The sequence below is a fragment of the Lates calcarifer genome, linkage group LG15, assembly GCF_001640805.2.
Source record: "Lates calcarifer isolate ASB-BC8 linkage group LG15, TLL_Latcal_v3, whole genome shotgun sequence".
In the NCBI taxonomy this organism is placed as follows: Eukaryota; Metazoa; Chordata; class Actinopteri; family Centropomidae; genus Lates; species Lates calcarifer.
Genome location: NC_066847.1, coordinates 29,848,278 through 29,864,268, shown reverse-complemented (window position 1 = coordinate 29,864,268; position 15,991 = coordinate 29,848,278). Strand labels below are relative to the sequence as shown.

General features: G+C 42.2%; 2 protein-coding genes across 2 annotated transcripts; both read right to left on the bottom strand.

The window, feature by feature from the left end:
* Positions 1-60: 60 nt before the first annotated feature.
* On the bottom strand, positions 61-7,816 carry coq3 (coenzyme Q3 methyltransferase). The gene is made up of 6 exons (XM_018682816.2): positions 7,518-7,816; positions 6,818-6,955; positions 4,506-4,605; positions 2,490-2,747; positions 1,529-1,688; positions 61-710 (listed from the first exon to the last, which is right to left on the bottom strand). The coding sequence occupies exons 1-6, from the start codon at positions 7,709-7,711 to the stop codon at positions 523-525; spliced, it is 1,038 nt and encodes a 345-aa protein (XP_018538332.1). The 5' UTR covers positions 7,712-7,816; the 3' UTR covers positions 61-522.
* A 688-nt stretch (positions 7,817-8,504) lies between these two features.
* On the bottom strand, positions 8,505-15,834 carry pnisr (PNN-interacting serine/arginine-rich protein). Its single transcript, XM_018682823.2, has 12 exons — positions 15,705-15,834; positions 15,070-15,178; positions 14,727-14,903; positions 13,760-13,995; positions 13,216-13,378; positions 12,642-12,832; positions 12,285-12,425; positions 12,076-12,175; positions 11,381-11,434; positions 10,739-10,933; positions 9,421-10,543; positions 8,505-8,862 (listed from the first exon to the last, which is right to left on the bottom strand). The coding sequence occupies exons 2-12, from the start codon at positions 15,155-15,157 to the stop codon at positions 8,829-8,831; spliced, it is 2,502 nt and encodes an 833-aa protein (XP_018538339.1). The 5' UTR covers positions 15,158-15,178; positions 15,705-15,834; the 3' UTR covers positions 8,505-8,828.
* Positions 15,835-15,991: the final 157 nt, after the last annotated feature.

Sequence of the window (15,991 nt, the reverse complement as noted above, 5' to 3'; positions counted from 1 at the left end):
GTTGTTAGCGTTCAGGGCAGAGGAACAAGAGGAACAGAGAACAAATCAGATTTTTCACTGTTGAATTTTCACTTGTCAGACAGTTTATAATAGAGGGTAAATCACATTTTCAACCTAAAACACCAAGCTGATTCAGCACAGCATAAAGTGAAAACAATCAATGTGAGTATTATAGATTGTGAAGCTGTGTGGTTATACAGCTCTGCTACTGAATTACATAATTAGAGGATGTACAGCTGCCCTGCACAGCTCATCAAACACTAGTAAAACCATTTATAACACTCTGGCTCAGAGTAAAACAAAGGCTGACCAAAAACCAACAGCGTATTGCAGTCTTACTCTGACAGCACACAGGCAGCTGCAGTGCATCTCTAACTATCTCAAGGCTGTTTGTTCCTTTTCTTTAATAACCACTGTCACATATGCTGCATCACAGCCTCTGGCCTCTGTGAAGTTCCAACTCCACACATCTGAGTTTATTCATTTTTCCACATTATCTGACTTGTTCTCCAGTCTTGTGGCTCAGCTGTGTGTAGCTGCAGTGTGGTCCTCTGGGCGGGGGCTCCTCTCCTCAGCTCGGTCTGGCTGGGGATCGTCTCTATGTTTGACAGCATGGAGGGCGTAGTTGATGGCAGTGCTGTTTGTCCAGCTCCAGGCTCCTGATACTGGGTTGTACAGCATTCCTTGAACAGACTGCACTGAGAAACCATCTGATAAAGAATGAAGCGATAGGAAGGGTTAGAGCTGGAGGAAGAGAGGGCACGACAGCAACACAAACAACAACAACATATCTACAGCAGGGTATTTTTCAAATCTGGGAATTGCAAAGATGTGATATAACAATAATGTAGCTGATTTCAGTGGCTGGTTACGTCACAGAAAATCAGCCTCTGACGTTTTTAAAATTAAATTAAATTATGTAAAAGTCGAATGTTTCAACATACATTTACTTAACCTAGTCTATAAGGAAAAATAATGACCAGTAAAATGATCTGTTGATGGGAGAAGACAATTAAATTTTGCTTTATTAAACTCAAATTTAGAGATGGGACAGGACATGATGTCACCGCCATGAATGATGGAATTGTCATCTGGTGCACTCATTAATAAATTCATTCTTGAGTCAGTGCATGGTAATTAGAAAAGAAAAAAATATATATCCAACAATCAGTTTGAACTGTGTGGTGCCAACAAAGAACCAGTTGTCTCGAATCTGTTGTGATTTGTAATTTTTCCAAAACTACTAAAACTCATATGGGTGAACATGTGTAAAAAACAAAAGTATAGGTGTTCCACAAATATATATATTTACATCATGTCAAATCTTCAACTGCTGGACAGACTGTTTAACATTTAAACCGGTCACAGTGAGCCACAGTGAGCTGACTGTGGTGTTTACATGACTCATTTTAATTCTTACTCAACACTTGTGGTGATCATTAACACGTCATGCTGTTTATTGTTAACAAATGAATGTATTTTATCATGTGCATGCTCATTTCCCTGCATGGAAATTAGAGGGACTTACTGGACTCCAGGAGGCGCTCCAGCTCTACTGGGCTGATGAACTTTTCCCAGTCGTGCGTCCCGCTGGGAACGATCCGCAGCAGCTGCTCGGCTACAACAATACCCAGCGCGTATGACAGGTTGGTTTTATTAATAGTAGTGATGAAGAGTGAGCCGCCCGGCTGCACACAGAGAAAATGGACAGTTTTAGTTAATCAAGTATGAAAGACTTGCACTTTTATGTTTAATTGGTTCAGAGAGTGTATTTTACAATGGCAACAAATCCCTGCAGGTATTTTCTACACAAGTGAGGTGCACTGCTACCTGAGCCACAGGGGTATTTATAGAGTGGATTTAGAGCTTTCAGGAGACAGAGTCTAGTCCATGAAATCGGAAAGTTAACACTGCCAAACCTTAAGGTTCAACCTCGGTCATGATTTTAACAGGAAGGGAGGGAGAGTGGACTCACAGAGAAAACGGACAGGATAGAAAATGAAAAGAGTGAGAGTGCAGTTCTTTTTTTGTAACATGAATTCAAACAATACAAGAATTCATACTAAGCATCCCTGCATTGCTGCAAGCAAGATACTTTTTTAGCTAAGAGTAGAAATAAGAGATTTGTACCAGAGAAAGTCCAGTTGTGCCTAAGCCAAATGCAGAGGCATTAAGTGAAGATTAGGCTTTTTAGTCTTTTTCCCTCTCAACATTCTGGCCCACTGACCTAGGAGATTATGATCATCCGGCCTCAGTATTGATGCACAGCTTTCACCAAAGCTTGTCAAGGTTCAATGTAAACCACACACATAAAAACACATGCTAACCTATTCCCAGCAATGCACAACAGATGCAAACAACTAAATCACATGCACATTAGAACACGCTCAGATCATAGTGCAGACACATGTACTGATGTAAAAATATCTAATATCTGAGCTAACAGCTGGGAGGAAAAACACACACACACACGCCGTCATGGGACACACCTTCAGCGCTTGGTTGCAGCAGAAGGCGAATGTTTCCAGGTCGGCCAGATGTTCCACCACCTCTGATGCTACAACAGCATCGAACTGGTCTGCTCCCTGCTCCTCCTTCTCTTCTGATGAGAGCTCCTCTAAGGTGCAGGCCTGGTAGGAGACCCGGTCAGAAAGGTCCGGGTCATAGGAAGCATGCAGCTGGGCGGTGTAGATGCTGTCTTCTACTGGATCTATACCCAACACATTAGCTCCGAGACGACCTAAGGGCTGGGAGAGGACAGAGAGGAGGGAACACCAAGTCAATTAGACACTTTATTGGCTTTATCTCACTCTTAATAACAATACCGGACAATTTCCAACAACATGCAAATAGTGCAAAAATGAAGGGGCTAGATGTTTGTGAAATCATGAGCAAGACTTTGCAAGGAAGACTTGTCGTACATATTCAGATGTTTCCACATTGTAAGATCTCCCTGAGGGTAAAACCCCCAACAGCAGCTGCAAAGGGTAAGATCGCTTACAATATGGAAAGCTTTGCTAGCTTTATATTTAATTAATTTTTCTCCCTTAGTAGCACCCTCACAGTTCACCAGCTATATTTACTACTATCTGCAATTTAAATTTATTCCTAAAACTCAGATTCCCAAACCACTCGACCATGTTTAAAAATAAAATACTTATGATTCTTAAACACATTTTCAGGATTTGCTTAAAAATGTCTAACATTACATGCATTTCAATTATTTCAGTTGCACGCTCCTCATACCACTGCTGCAGAGAAGTTACATTATGAAGATACATGCAGTCTTTTTCAGTCTCATCATACAGATTATCAGCATATTTTAGTAAGCTTAAGTGTGTGTGGGTGGGTCTTGGATTTAATTTTTTTTGGTATACAAAGAGGACAGCAATGGTGATTAAAGAAGTGATACCTCGTAATGCATCTGTGTTTAGATAAGAAAATCTCCCCCCACAATTTACACCTAAAGAACTGAAGTAAACATGTTACATTGTAAAGTTGGTGGAGGTCAAAACAGATGGCCGCCCACCCTGAGTCTGATTCTGCTTGAGGTTTCTGCCTCTTAAAAGAAAGTTCTTCCTTGTCACTGTCACCTAGTGCTTGCTCATGGTGGGAATTGTTGGGTCTCTGTATTATAGAGTACAGTCTAGACCTACTCTATATGAAAAGTGTCCTGAGATAACCTATGTTGTGAATTAGCGCTGTACAAATAAAACTGACTTTGAGGATCACCACAACACAGTGGTTTTCTCCAGCACAGCTAAGCAATTATGTTCTCCATCCACCTAACAGCATGACATAATTAACATCATAAGTGGTTGGATGTGAACTACAGTGCCCTCTTCTGGACACTAGGTAAAAACACATCCCCATGTTGAGAGCAGCACTTGTTTGCCCAGAGGCCGATCTCCATCCTCCCACAGCTGATCCCTTCTGATGGGACGACTTACAGTGACAAGACACTCAGAGACACGACCACTCTTTAAATCTTAACAGACACTTTTTTGGGGTTTGTGTGTGTGTGAATATGACAGCCTGGGTGACAGAGCCATATAAATACAGGACCTGATTTTGTCTTCCCGAATCACACAACACAGCTGGTATGTCCTCTGTCCAAGTGAAGGCAGAGACAGGAGCTCTGTCCTCGCCGCACAGCTATCAACGCTAACAAACAGATAAACAACTGTAAACGACCGACTGTCCGATCCACCACACCACGACCAGTCAAATCAAAAGAGAACGAGAACTGGGCTGACGTTTAAATGTTTTTTGGGCACTGGTATGTATGTGAACGGACTGGGACTATAATGCACTGAAAGGAGAATCTCATGCAACAGACTGCTATCTGGAAATAAAGGACTGAATGTGACGTGAAAGGTAGCAATTGAAACAATTGCAACTGGGCAGAATGTGTAGGAGGGAAAGATATTTTTGCCTACATGTCCTTATTCTTACTTGGTCTGCATCTTTATCACAAAGTACACACACACTCACACACATTTTACCTCTGTGAGCAGGCCTCCTCCACAGCCAACATCCAGTATTCTGAGTCCTGCTAGTGGTTTTCCAGGATGACGCGCTCTGTGCACATTCAGCAGATTATCCCTGTACAGGTAAATGAGCAGGTAAAATTTCTATTTAAAACATCGCTCAACACTCACATCTTCCTCCTACCATCCAACAGACACCCATCATGTCACAGGCACAGATAGTCAAATCTGGGGGATGCATGTATTCTTAAACATCCACAGGCTACGTAATGCTGCTTAGCATACAGAGGTGTATGGGAGGCTGGAGACCCAAAGAATCTCCACATTTTGCTCACACCTCTGTCACAACCCCCATTTTGCCATGAGCTACAGTGTCAGCCAGCTGACAACCACAAATTATCCTCTGGCTACATATTCAACCCTACCTTGCTCCTGTGCTTCATCCTCCTTCCCTCCCTCCCTCCCTTCACACGCTGTCTAACGGCTGTCTGCCTCAGGCATGAAACATGCAGAACAGGCTAAGATCTGGGTATGCATCATCCTCATTAAAGCTCTGCTGCGGTACACGAGCATTCGTGCAAACAATGAAGGAAAGAAGATTAGATGTTGGCAGACATCCACCTAAGTAGCTCCTCGCACCGCCACAGCAACACAAAGACACTGACAAAAGCTGCTTGGCGACAGTCTGAATGTCAAGCTAACCATTATTAACATGATGGACTGTTAGGCTAATGATAAAAATACTCTTTACTTAACTGTAGTTAGAAAAAACAAAGGAGATCTATTTTCTGATTTCTATATGTCATTCCCTGTCATTTGAAATCATATTTAGCTGAAACTAAATTAAAACAAAATTTCTGATAGCAAACTATTACACTTATACACTTTAGCTCAGTTTTCAAGTTTCAATGTGCTAAACGTTTAAGGCAAAAACCCTCCTTCAATTCAATTCAATTCAATATTTTTATATAGCGCCAAATCACAACAAAAGTCATCTCCAGGCACTTTTCATATAAAGCAGGTCTAGACCATACTCTTTAAAATATAGAATTTACAGAGAGAGACCCAACAAATCTTCTTCTTGTTCTAAATTGTTACCTTTAAATACAAAATGCTGTCCTTATATAAAGAAATGCTAATCACTAAAGGCTTATTACAGAGTGTACAGACCACTGAATCAATGCAACATGCCTTTACATGTATTTCTCCTTATTTTGGTGTTACCCAGGATCATCACAACATAATTGCTCATTTTTTCTTCTGAATGGCAGTAGTGGAAAGAAAAACAAAGGAAGAAATGCATTTATTTCCCCTATGAGTACTGACAAAACGTTGCACTGTACCAAACAAACAATTTAGGGTAGAGTAGACTGTGGTTTAATACTTGCATTAAATTTCCAAGTGACTGAAATATTTAAGTTTGGGCTCATCATTATATAATCTTTGAGAAAGAGGCAGTTCCATATTCTTTATATTAGTTACAGATGACCGTTTTCTTTTAAAATGCAACAATAATTAAATTTCTGCAAAGAACAAATACAGTGTTGTGTTGCTCTTTACCTAACTTGATACAGATGTTTTCGTTTTGTTTGCTGTGTGAGATTTTGAAGGCAAAATCTGAGAAGTTGTGAGTTTTGTGAACGGACACTGATGTGTCTCTGTAATACTTTTTCAATATCACTGAACTTAAGTGCACATTTAAACAGACTAGAACAAAGAAGGAAACAAAGTACCACAGCAGCATCAACTGTATCACAGTAAGACTGTCAGAGTCTGGAGGTACAGGCAGCAACAGTAGCAGCAGTGCTGCTGCATCTCATTTATACACGCCCTGAGGGAGGACTGAGCCGTATCAGGAGAATCAGCCACACTCAGACATACACTGGCACTGGATCTGTCATACTGTCAGCATAACCACTCATCATCATCACTACCAACAGGACCACAGAGGGGGAAGGGCAGAGCATCAAAGAGCTGTTGGCTGGATGGGTAATGTAATGATTACCATGTGTGGCCCCAACAGCAGATCTTATCAATCAAAACAGCCACAGCCAGCCCCCCCAAAACATTCACATATGTAGAGTAGGGGTGGCTGAGATGCTATTGGCTGAAAATGTGCTGATGTGTGAAGGAATCCTGTCACTTTGAATTTGTGTTCTTTGCACTCAAATACCACAAGCCTGGATCATCTTCAGGTTATATTTTGACACAACTGCGCGATGCCTCTGCCAATCAATCACTTGTGTTGACAGTGACTCAGATATGACATCTCTGCATGACAAAAACATGATAAATATTTAAAACATATATTCAGCACAGAAACACACCGTATGAAAGGCACCCTCAGGTCATTCATGGCATGAAGAGCTGCAAAATCTCCCTGCTCATCCCACCACTTGCTGGCCAGTGACTGGAACCTCCTCACCTCATCAGGGTCCACTGTGGTTTGGGAGGCTGATCGAGTACTGCACATAGAAAAAACAGACAGGAACAAATAAACACTGCACATGATCAACATCTCAACTGATGAAAATCAGTTCTGGGGCAATGAATTTTACAGTGTCTGCCACTAATAACAAGCTACAGAATCTTTCCACTGATGCTAAAATGATTGGTGAACTAATCTATTGGTGTATGAAATTAAAATTGATCACATCTCTGCTGGACCAATAATTGCTGAGGTAATAATGCCAAACAGCTGCTGGTTCCAGCATCTCCAATATGAGGACTTGCTTGTTTCCTAGATTATATCTCATAGAAAATGTCATACTTCTGTTTTTTGGAATGCTATTCAGGCAAAATCTCAGCCTCAACCTTGTTTTAAAGTAAAATTGTTTTACCTTCTTTTCAAACACATTCTAACGTCACTGGAGCTAAAAGCACGATGTATCTGATTCTACTTAAACTCGGTTTGCTAACTTGCTCTTGGCTATCTTAATAGCTACCCTAACATTACGCTTTTTTTTAATGTTACGGCAACACTGACAAAGCTAAGCATTGCTAACAAAACGGTATAAACTGTAGTACCTTATTTGACAGGGCATGGGATGGTGCTGCCTCTCCAGACAGGCGCTCCTCTGCAGCTTCAGTGACCGCTGTTTACACACCGCTGTCCAGCTGAACCCGCTCCGACCCGGTGCACTCTGGACCAGCCCGCACACAGCACTTCGATTACGGCTGTACAGTCCTAACATGAGGCAGTTAAACTTATTAGAGTACATGACATGAGGTTGTTTGACAGCTAGCTCTGTAAGATTTGTACACTAACCTACGTAAGTCAGTGGAACATTAAGTGTTCCAACTTTTTCTACTCGGGCTGAAACGAAACACGTTTTAGTTCCTACTGGTCGGACACTTTACGCTGCTGGTACCGACAGGAACAAACTCATAGACCGTTAAACACAGGAGAAAAAATGTGTATGGTTGATTTTTATTGTAGAATAAATGCCTGAATGAATGGAATAAAAGACTACTGTAATCTCGTGACTGCGCCATAAATGATTATTAATATTATCCTCGTGTACAGTCATTGCTATTAGAGTAGCGAGGGGTTTTCTATAACAAATGACAGAAGTCTGCGGTTTGATCATTTATGCTCCTCTAAGGTTAATTATCATCCTTTGAAAGTTCACATCATCATCAGCAGGTTTGTGCGATAATGCATTCTTTATACAGACAATATTTCTAATAAGACAGTTGACTATCGTGACCTTCACTACTGTTTGAAAGCTGCTCTACGTCCTTCAATCATCCCTGAAAAACCTTCAACTGCACTGATGTGACCTGAGGGACATTTTGATGCTTAAAGCCCCTCTGACCAAGTGTTTTGCTCTTAATCATGTAGTCCGCGGCTAAGAGAAGTATGAACCATTATGATGGCACAGACAGCAGTGGCAGGTCTGTGCTGTGATTATTTGTTAACTTAGAAATCTAAAATTATGAATGCTCATCAAGTGTTCAGAAATATGGTTTCCTGTTAAATGACATTAACATCATAGACACAGTGAGGCAAAACAAGGAACAAACTGTTTTATTGGACATTTTACAATAATATTTGGGAAAAAAAAGTTAATCCTGTTATGGTTTAAAATGATACAACTTGAGTTTTTAGTGTCCACCGAATCTTATTAAGGTTTGCATATTACAAGTGAAAACTCCTACCATTCAAAATGTCTTGTTCTTCAGTCACACTTTAAAAATAACAACATATTTACAAAGATGAAAGAAATGTATGAGAGGGGGTTCACCTACACAACTGCCTCTATAATGAGACAAGCCTGTTCAACTCATGGAATTTAAAGTGGCAAAGTGCACAGATCAGGAGGTTAACTGTGCTCCTCAGCGTCTGCTACGACGGGAGGGGGACACTGACCTGTAAGAGAGGCGTGGACATGACATTAATACTGCATCAAATACTCTTACCCATCCAGACTATAAAATACAAACATGCACAAACACCCCCTCCCACCAGACATACTGCCAGAATATGAAATTCTGTACATTATCTTTATAAAAGCAAATGATCTGCAGACTCTAGAGAGGCACATCTACCAGAAATGTATTTGTTTGGCTCACTTGGACATTACTAGGATCTTATTTAATTTTTACTAATTTTCTACTCTGGGCAGATGCTAAAAACAGAACTAGGCTCTACCAAGGAAACAGCAGGTAACAAGGAGAATTAATCAAACTGGTTAGAAATTGATTAATGGCAAATTTGCTTCTCATGAAACCATGAAGCACTAAAACTAATTGCTGCATCAGACCAGTTAAACAGATGTGACTATATTTGACAATTTTTTAAAAACATTCAAGCAACCATTTTCCTTCAGTCATTGAAAATGCATTGATTAAAAGGAATCCAGAGAAATCACAATGAGACATACAATGAGACATACAATAAGAAAAAAGAGAAAAAAACGAATACTACCTTGATCGTGACTTAGACTTGTGTTTGCGGCTTGCCTTCTTACCAGACTTGTGAGATTTTTCCGTCGACCTTGAGCGACTACGTTTGGATTTCTTAGATTTTTTTTCCTTGCTAACTTCAGGGGTAGGGGATCTACTTGAGTCAGAGTCTGAGCGCCTCTTGCTAACCTTGGCGGAGCCCTTCTTGCTGGTTTTGCTATCCTGCCGGGAGTGCTTGTCGCTCTGAGAGTCCGTGCATGAGTCGCTCTCTTTCCTTTTCTTTGATTTGCCATTCTCCTCTGTTACTACAGAGCTTCCCTTTTCCTTCTCCTTTTCTTTATCTTTGGCCTTTGGTTTTTCTCTCTTTTTATCAGACTCTTTCTCCCTATCCCTATCCTTGTCTTTATCCTTTTTTTTCTTATCTTTCTCATGGCTACGACTCCTGTCTCTCCTCCTCTCCCTGTCTTTGCTGGAGGCCTTCTGCTTGTGTTTGCTGCTATGACTATGACTACTATCCCTGCGTTCCCGGCTCCTTTTCCTCTCCTTATCCCTGTCTTTCTCCTTCTCTCTGTCTCTGCTGCGGCTGCGGGTGTCTCTAGCCCTGGCTCTGCCCCGGTCTCTCTCTCTGGATCTGGACCTACTCCTCCTCCTGCGCTCCCTGGAATCACTGCGGTCTTTCTTGTGGCGGCCTGATCTCTCAGCACTGCTCCTCCTCCTGTCCCTGCCCTTCTCGCTACGATCACTGCGGTGCCTATGGGAGCTGTGGCTGCGGCTGCGTCGGCGAGCCTTGTGAGACGAAGAGCGGCTACGCCTCCTCTTCCTTCGTGGGGAGGAGGATCGTGAGGAACTGCGAGAAGATGCTGAAGAAGAGGAGGAGGATGAGGAGCGACTGCTGCTGTGGCTGGAGGTGGAGAGGGAGCTGCTGCTGTGACCATTGGTCGGGGAATCACTGCCACCTCGCCCTGATCGCTCTTTCCCTCTACCTGAGTGCTTGCCTTCACTACCCTCCTTTTCACTACGGGACCTACGCCTCTCTACCAAGGGCTCCGCCTCTCTCTCTTTTACTTCCTGTTTGTGTGGATTCTCTGCCTGGCCCTCATCATATTCCCCCTTTTCTCTGCTCAATCTGTCCTTCGCCATCTCTTCTGTAAAAAACAGACAACAAAAACTTAGGTTAAAATAAACCAGGTGCTGCTAACACGCTATGTAACTCCCAAACTAACGATCGCATTGTATTAGTACAACTGCTTCCACGGGATTCAAACATTTTGAGGCATTAGAGTCAAGCTGTGTACTGTGTTCCTAGTGTAAACGGGCAAAAGCCAGACATCATGTCTTACCACGTGCAAGCAGAACCTCTTGTGCTTGTTTTTCTTGCAGCTGCTGCATTTCCCGTTCTTTGCGGCGGAAGGCGTCCTGCTTCTCCCGGATGCGGTGACGTAACTCCTCCTCATCTGTGTCGGAGGACTCAGACCCTCGCACGCTGCGACCGTCCTCATCCTCACTCTCATCTGAACCATAGTCACCGAGCCCGCCTGCCACAACAGAGCCCCCAGGTTGTTGAGTGTTGGAAAGGACCGAGATCCATTCTCACAATTAGGTGTTCCAACTTCTGAAACCCCTCAATTCCAACCCAAGGTCCCATCAATTCCAATGAAAGGCACTTAATCCTGTGTAACTTTCACACTAATAACCCCCTTAGAAAAAAGCTAAAACATAATAGCCCTTAAGGAATAATGTCAATATAATAAATACTTTGTATTTGAGCGCATGCTTCTAACATCAAAGTACAAAACTAAACCCATATCAATCAGTAGGATGCCACTTCTGTGTTAATGAATCTTCGAAAGTTAGAAAGTGTATTTGGGAGTTACAGCTTGAGCTAACAGCTTTTCTCATGTTCCTACTAACACCGCGCCATGAAGTAAAAATGTAAAATATTTTCCTTCCCTCCCCCCAGTGACAGAAAAAGGGATACTCACTGAGACCAGTCAGAGAAGCCAGTGCACTTGACTGTGCCAGCTGTTTTGCAGGAGCTTTGATTCACATCAACAACAGGAACAACATGTTAAAACACATACTGCCATTTTCTCAAAGGCAAGAGAGTCGCTAGAGAAGGGGGTCACAGATAAAGCACTATTCACAAGAGCTGCCGTTGGTAACAAGAGAAAAAAACAAAAATAAAAATAAAAACAAAAAAACAAAAAAATGGAGAAAAGAGAGAGGGTTAACAAACAAACTTCTGTCACACAATCCAAGGCAAACAGTCGGACTGGAGGGAAAGAACCAATCTGTACTAATGCACACTTCACTGTCACTTCAATGGAGGAAGTCACTTGTATCTATAAGTGGGTGCTGGTCAGAGTCAATGCTGAGACTTCATTCAGTCATACAGTCTTTCAGCAGGAACTTCAATACCATGATGAGCAGGTTTTCAAATAGTGTTTGTGAGAAACATTGCTCTGCTCTCTTTCTTCTGATGCATTAGCAGAGAATGGTTGAAAATGCATTTTAGACATACTCCCATGTTTGCTGCTCAATCACCCTGGCTTACAGGGCATAATTGAGTCTAATTTAAAGAGATTATTATACACATAATAGTTTCTCTTCAGAGTTAAAAATAATGTCTTGGTGAAAAGTATAGATGATGCATAAACTGGAAAAGACAAAAGCAGACCTCGAGTGGCTTTTCGGTGAGTCTCTTGGGCCACATGCAGAATCTCCTCATTCGTGACCTCAAGAAGGATCTCTGTCAGGAGTGTTTTTGTGATGATCATCTTAAAACAAGGGGAAAAACAGAAAATCATTTTCAATAAATCTTTCTCAAAAACAGATCAGCTTCAGCTGTGTATATGTCAAAAAGGTTAACTAAATGGTCAAACTGACCAGCTGAAATTCCTTTTCCTCCTCAGTCATTTCAGGTTCACTGTCCTCTGCAGGAGGCGATGGACTGCGACCAGAAAATTCCTTCTTCGTGGAGGGCTTTTCTTCATTGTCATTGTCATCATTCCCCTCATCATCACTGTCCTGATGTAGACAGAAGCAAAGATTGCATTTCAATCAACTAAGTGGCAAAGCATGCATCATTTACAAAAGCAATCACTGCTACGCTTCTAATACACATACCAGAGAAAACAGTCCCTGACCCCGAATACCCTTTCACCACGGACACAAAACATTATGCGTAAAACTGTTTTTGAAAGGAAACAATTCTGCAGTCAAGGCCAGAAATGGGTTGCTTACAAATTTACTCTTGCGGGGTACACGTGGCCCATCACCCTGCTCATCTGCCTCATGCTCTTTGCCATCATCTTTTGCCATTTCTGCACGCTCCTTCTCCATTCGCTCTCGCTCCAGCTTCTTCTGCTTCTCTCTGTCCATCTTTTCAAGGCCTTCACGGATCCAAGCAGGTAGTGTTCGTCTTTTTACAGCATCTGAAGGTGAAATCCAAGGTCAAAGGGAGTTATTCACATACTGCCTCATTTTTAAGATGTATCATCCCATTTAGAGCTTTTACACTTTTACATGTTTACAACAGTCTATGATAGGACTGTCTGGAATACCATTTTTGGGGCTTTGAAGCTTCAGTAACAATTACTTGAGGTTTCAATATGCCTTTTTTTTTTTTTTTTTAAATAACTGGCGCTTGACTTTTTCGGGCTCATCCTCTAAGATCTGGAAGTTATTCCATATGATTGATTATTTCCACATTTTGCTTGCGTAGTTTTAACTCGTCAAAACTTGTCATATGTCACTGTCCTAGTGTCAGAAACTATCGCTACGATAAAATAATAAAGTTGAGCGAAAACACACTCACCTAACGGTGCTGGGGCCTCCTGTTTGACAGGGAGCTGGATGGGGGATCTGGGCCGGTCTCTGAATCCGGGGGGTCTGGTATCTCGTCTGTTCTGAGGAGGACCCTGCCAGTATGGAGAGTGGAAACCCGTGGGGGTGGGGGCAAAGGATGAAGCAGCTCCATGCTGTAAAGAGACAGCACAAACTGAAAATTAAAGAAAGTTTAAAGTACAGAAGGTCCTGTTACTGCCACCATGTGGCAGCACGGGGCTGCTGTTGTCTTTCCCCTGATTATTTAAGTCGACATTCATCCATCTCTCCTGAGTGCGTTACAAGTCTGTTTACTAAAAAAAAAAGAACAAAATCAGCTAATAAAATAATACCAAACCATGCTGGATCCTCAACAAGCCAAAACTTTCCTCTGCACCGCATCACGAAAGCAATGACTGATACACCTAGATGCTGGGACCCGGCACAGTTTATATGGATTGCTCCTTGTTGTTGTTACTTGGTTGTCACACTAAAACCCAAACGCTTCAACAGTTTCTACTGTAGCATCTGCATACCTGATAATCAAACTGGTTCATGGCCATGGGGGCCATGGCGTAGCTGTCGGGCTGTGCCCCATACCCATGGCTGTTCTGGGGGTAAACCCCGTGGTGGGCTTCAGAGTTGAACTCCACGCTGTCCTGGCTGTTGCTGTCCTCACTGGGATTCACCACATCCATTGGTCCTGACCCTGGAGGGATCCAGGCCTGGTCAGGAGGTGGAGGAGGAGGGGGCTGTCCGTGCATTCCCCATTCTGTTAAAGATGGAAAATTTTACTTTAAATTAAAGAGTAAATAAAAGCAAGTGCAATATAAATATCTTTTTGTCTAACCACAAAAACAACTGCGGCTTTGTGACTGCCCAAGATGGAATTGGATTCAGGTGTTTTATCTCTATTTGAGCCCTTAAGAGGTCACAAATTGTGTCCAAAATCAATTTTCTGATTAACCTGAACCATTCCAATATCAGTTCTTAAAATTCCAAGAGCAATCTTTGAGTTAGTGCCTCTTCTCAGTCAACATGTATATCTGCAATAAATATGATGTGTATACAGTAGTTACTTGTTGCGAGTTGCTGAGTTAGGGCTGCATTTGTGGTAAATGAGGTATTACGACACACATTTTTTAAAGGTATTTTAAAGTATAAGATAACCTAGATGGCAGCTGACTATGTTAGCTACCTTGAGTCACATCAGTCCCATAAACTGTGATATGATATAAACTGTCGTGACTACAGATGATTAGCTCTGGCTATCTTGTAGCGAATTCAGAGAGCAAGAGGGAAGCTATCTGCAAGAGGGACAGACTGAAAAATGACTCCACGCTGATTTGAGTTTGCTGAAGTACACCCACCAACGTAGAATAAAAATATGCTGCTGTGCTCAATGATATATGTGACAATATCTTAGGGCTTGCAATACAGAAGAATAAAGAAAGTGAGAATCTGGGAAAGCCAGCCCTACACCTCAAGTGTAAAACTGCATACCTGGCTGCCACATTCTGCCAAATGCTGGGTCACCCTGGAAGGCACCATGGTTGCTTTGTCCAACAGATTCAAGTCCTGGGATATCCTGGCCATTGGGTTGAATGTTCTGCTGCTCTGCTCCTGTCGATTCCTTTTGGGCTATCCATGCCTGTGCCAGAGCAGCCCAGTCCACTTGACCTACACAAAGCCAAAGAATAAACAAAGATTCAGACATATACCCATACAGAAAGTGTTACTGGTCTAGGGCAAGTCTTACTATCAAGGTTGTTTAAGATGTGCAAAGACCTGCCGATTACATTTAAGAAAAAACTGCTTCCATGGAGCATGTGCATCACTCACTGACCTGGATCTTGCTGGTGCTGGAAAGACTGCATCCACTGCTGCTGGCTCAGAGGCCACTGCGGCCAGGGCTGTCCTCCCTGGTCCCACATCTCTCTCCTCTGGATTCACACCTGAAATATCCAGGCCAGCCACATATAGATTATGATATGCACGCTTGGCATCTATTCTGCTCGCATGCCAAGGGCAATTTATGTGGTATAACATTACACTTGGGTCTCATCTTATGGTCAGAAAAAGGGAGCGTTAGCTTCGACAATAGTGCTAATGTTACCTCAAGCTGACCGGCTAGCTGTATGCTAGCGAGTCCAATTGTCTTGAAACCATTTCTTCTGTTAGAGGTGGAAACAAACTAAATGCACTATATTGTTTTGTAGCACTACGGGCGCATAATACAGACATAAATTCAGGGCCGGTGAAATCACAATCTCTTAACTGCCTTGGTTATAAGTCTGTGAGCAAGGGAAAGCTCATCCAAGCTAACGTAAGCTAACGTTAGCTCAGATAAAAATGAACGTTAACAGATAGCAGCATCATTATTTTACCGGGGCGCCTTTACTTTAAATTAAGATCCGTGCTAATGAGAAAATGTGAATAAAACTTATACACGCACTGTGCTTTGAGTAACATTATCCCCACCTTTTCCAGACAGTTTCTCTCCAGCGTTGCGGCTTCTAATCAAAATGGCTGCACTAGTGAGCTTCTCGAAGGAAGTGTGAACCGAAGAGACTCTGCTGCTGCCTTCAAAGGCTGCCGGGAATATTAGGATTCAGACTATATGAGTAGTTCTAATTTTATGACGGTAAATGACTTTTAAAACAGATGGGAGCTATTTGCAACTTGCAGTTTCATTAACTGAAAAGGTGAAAAGCTTCTTCATCGCATCTTTGATTTTATACGTGGAGTAGGCTACTTTTTGAGTATAA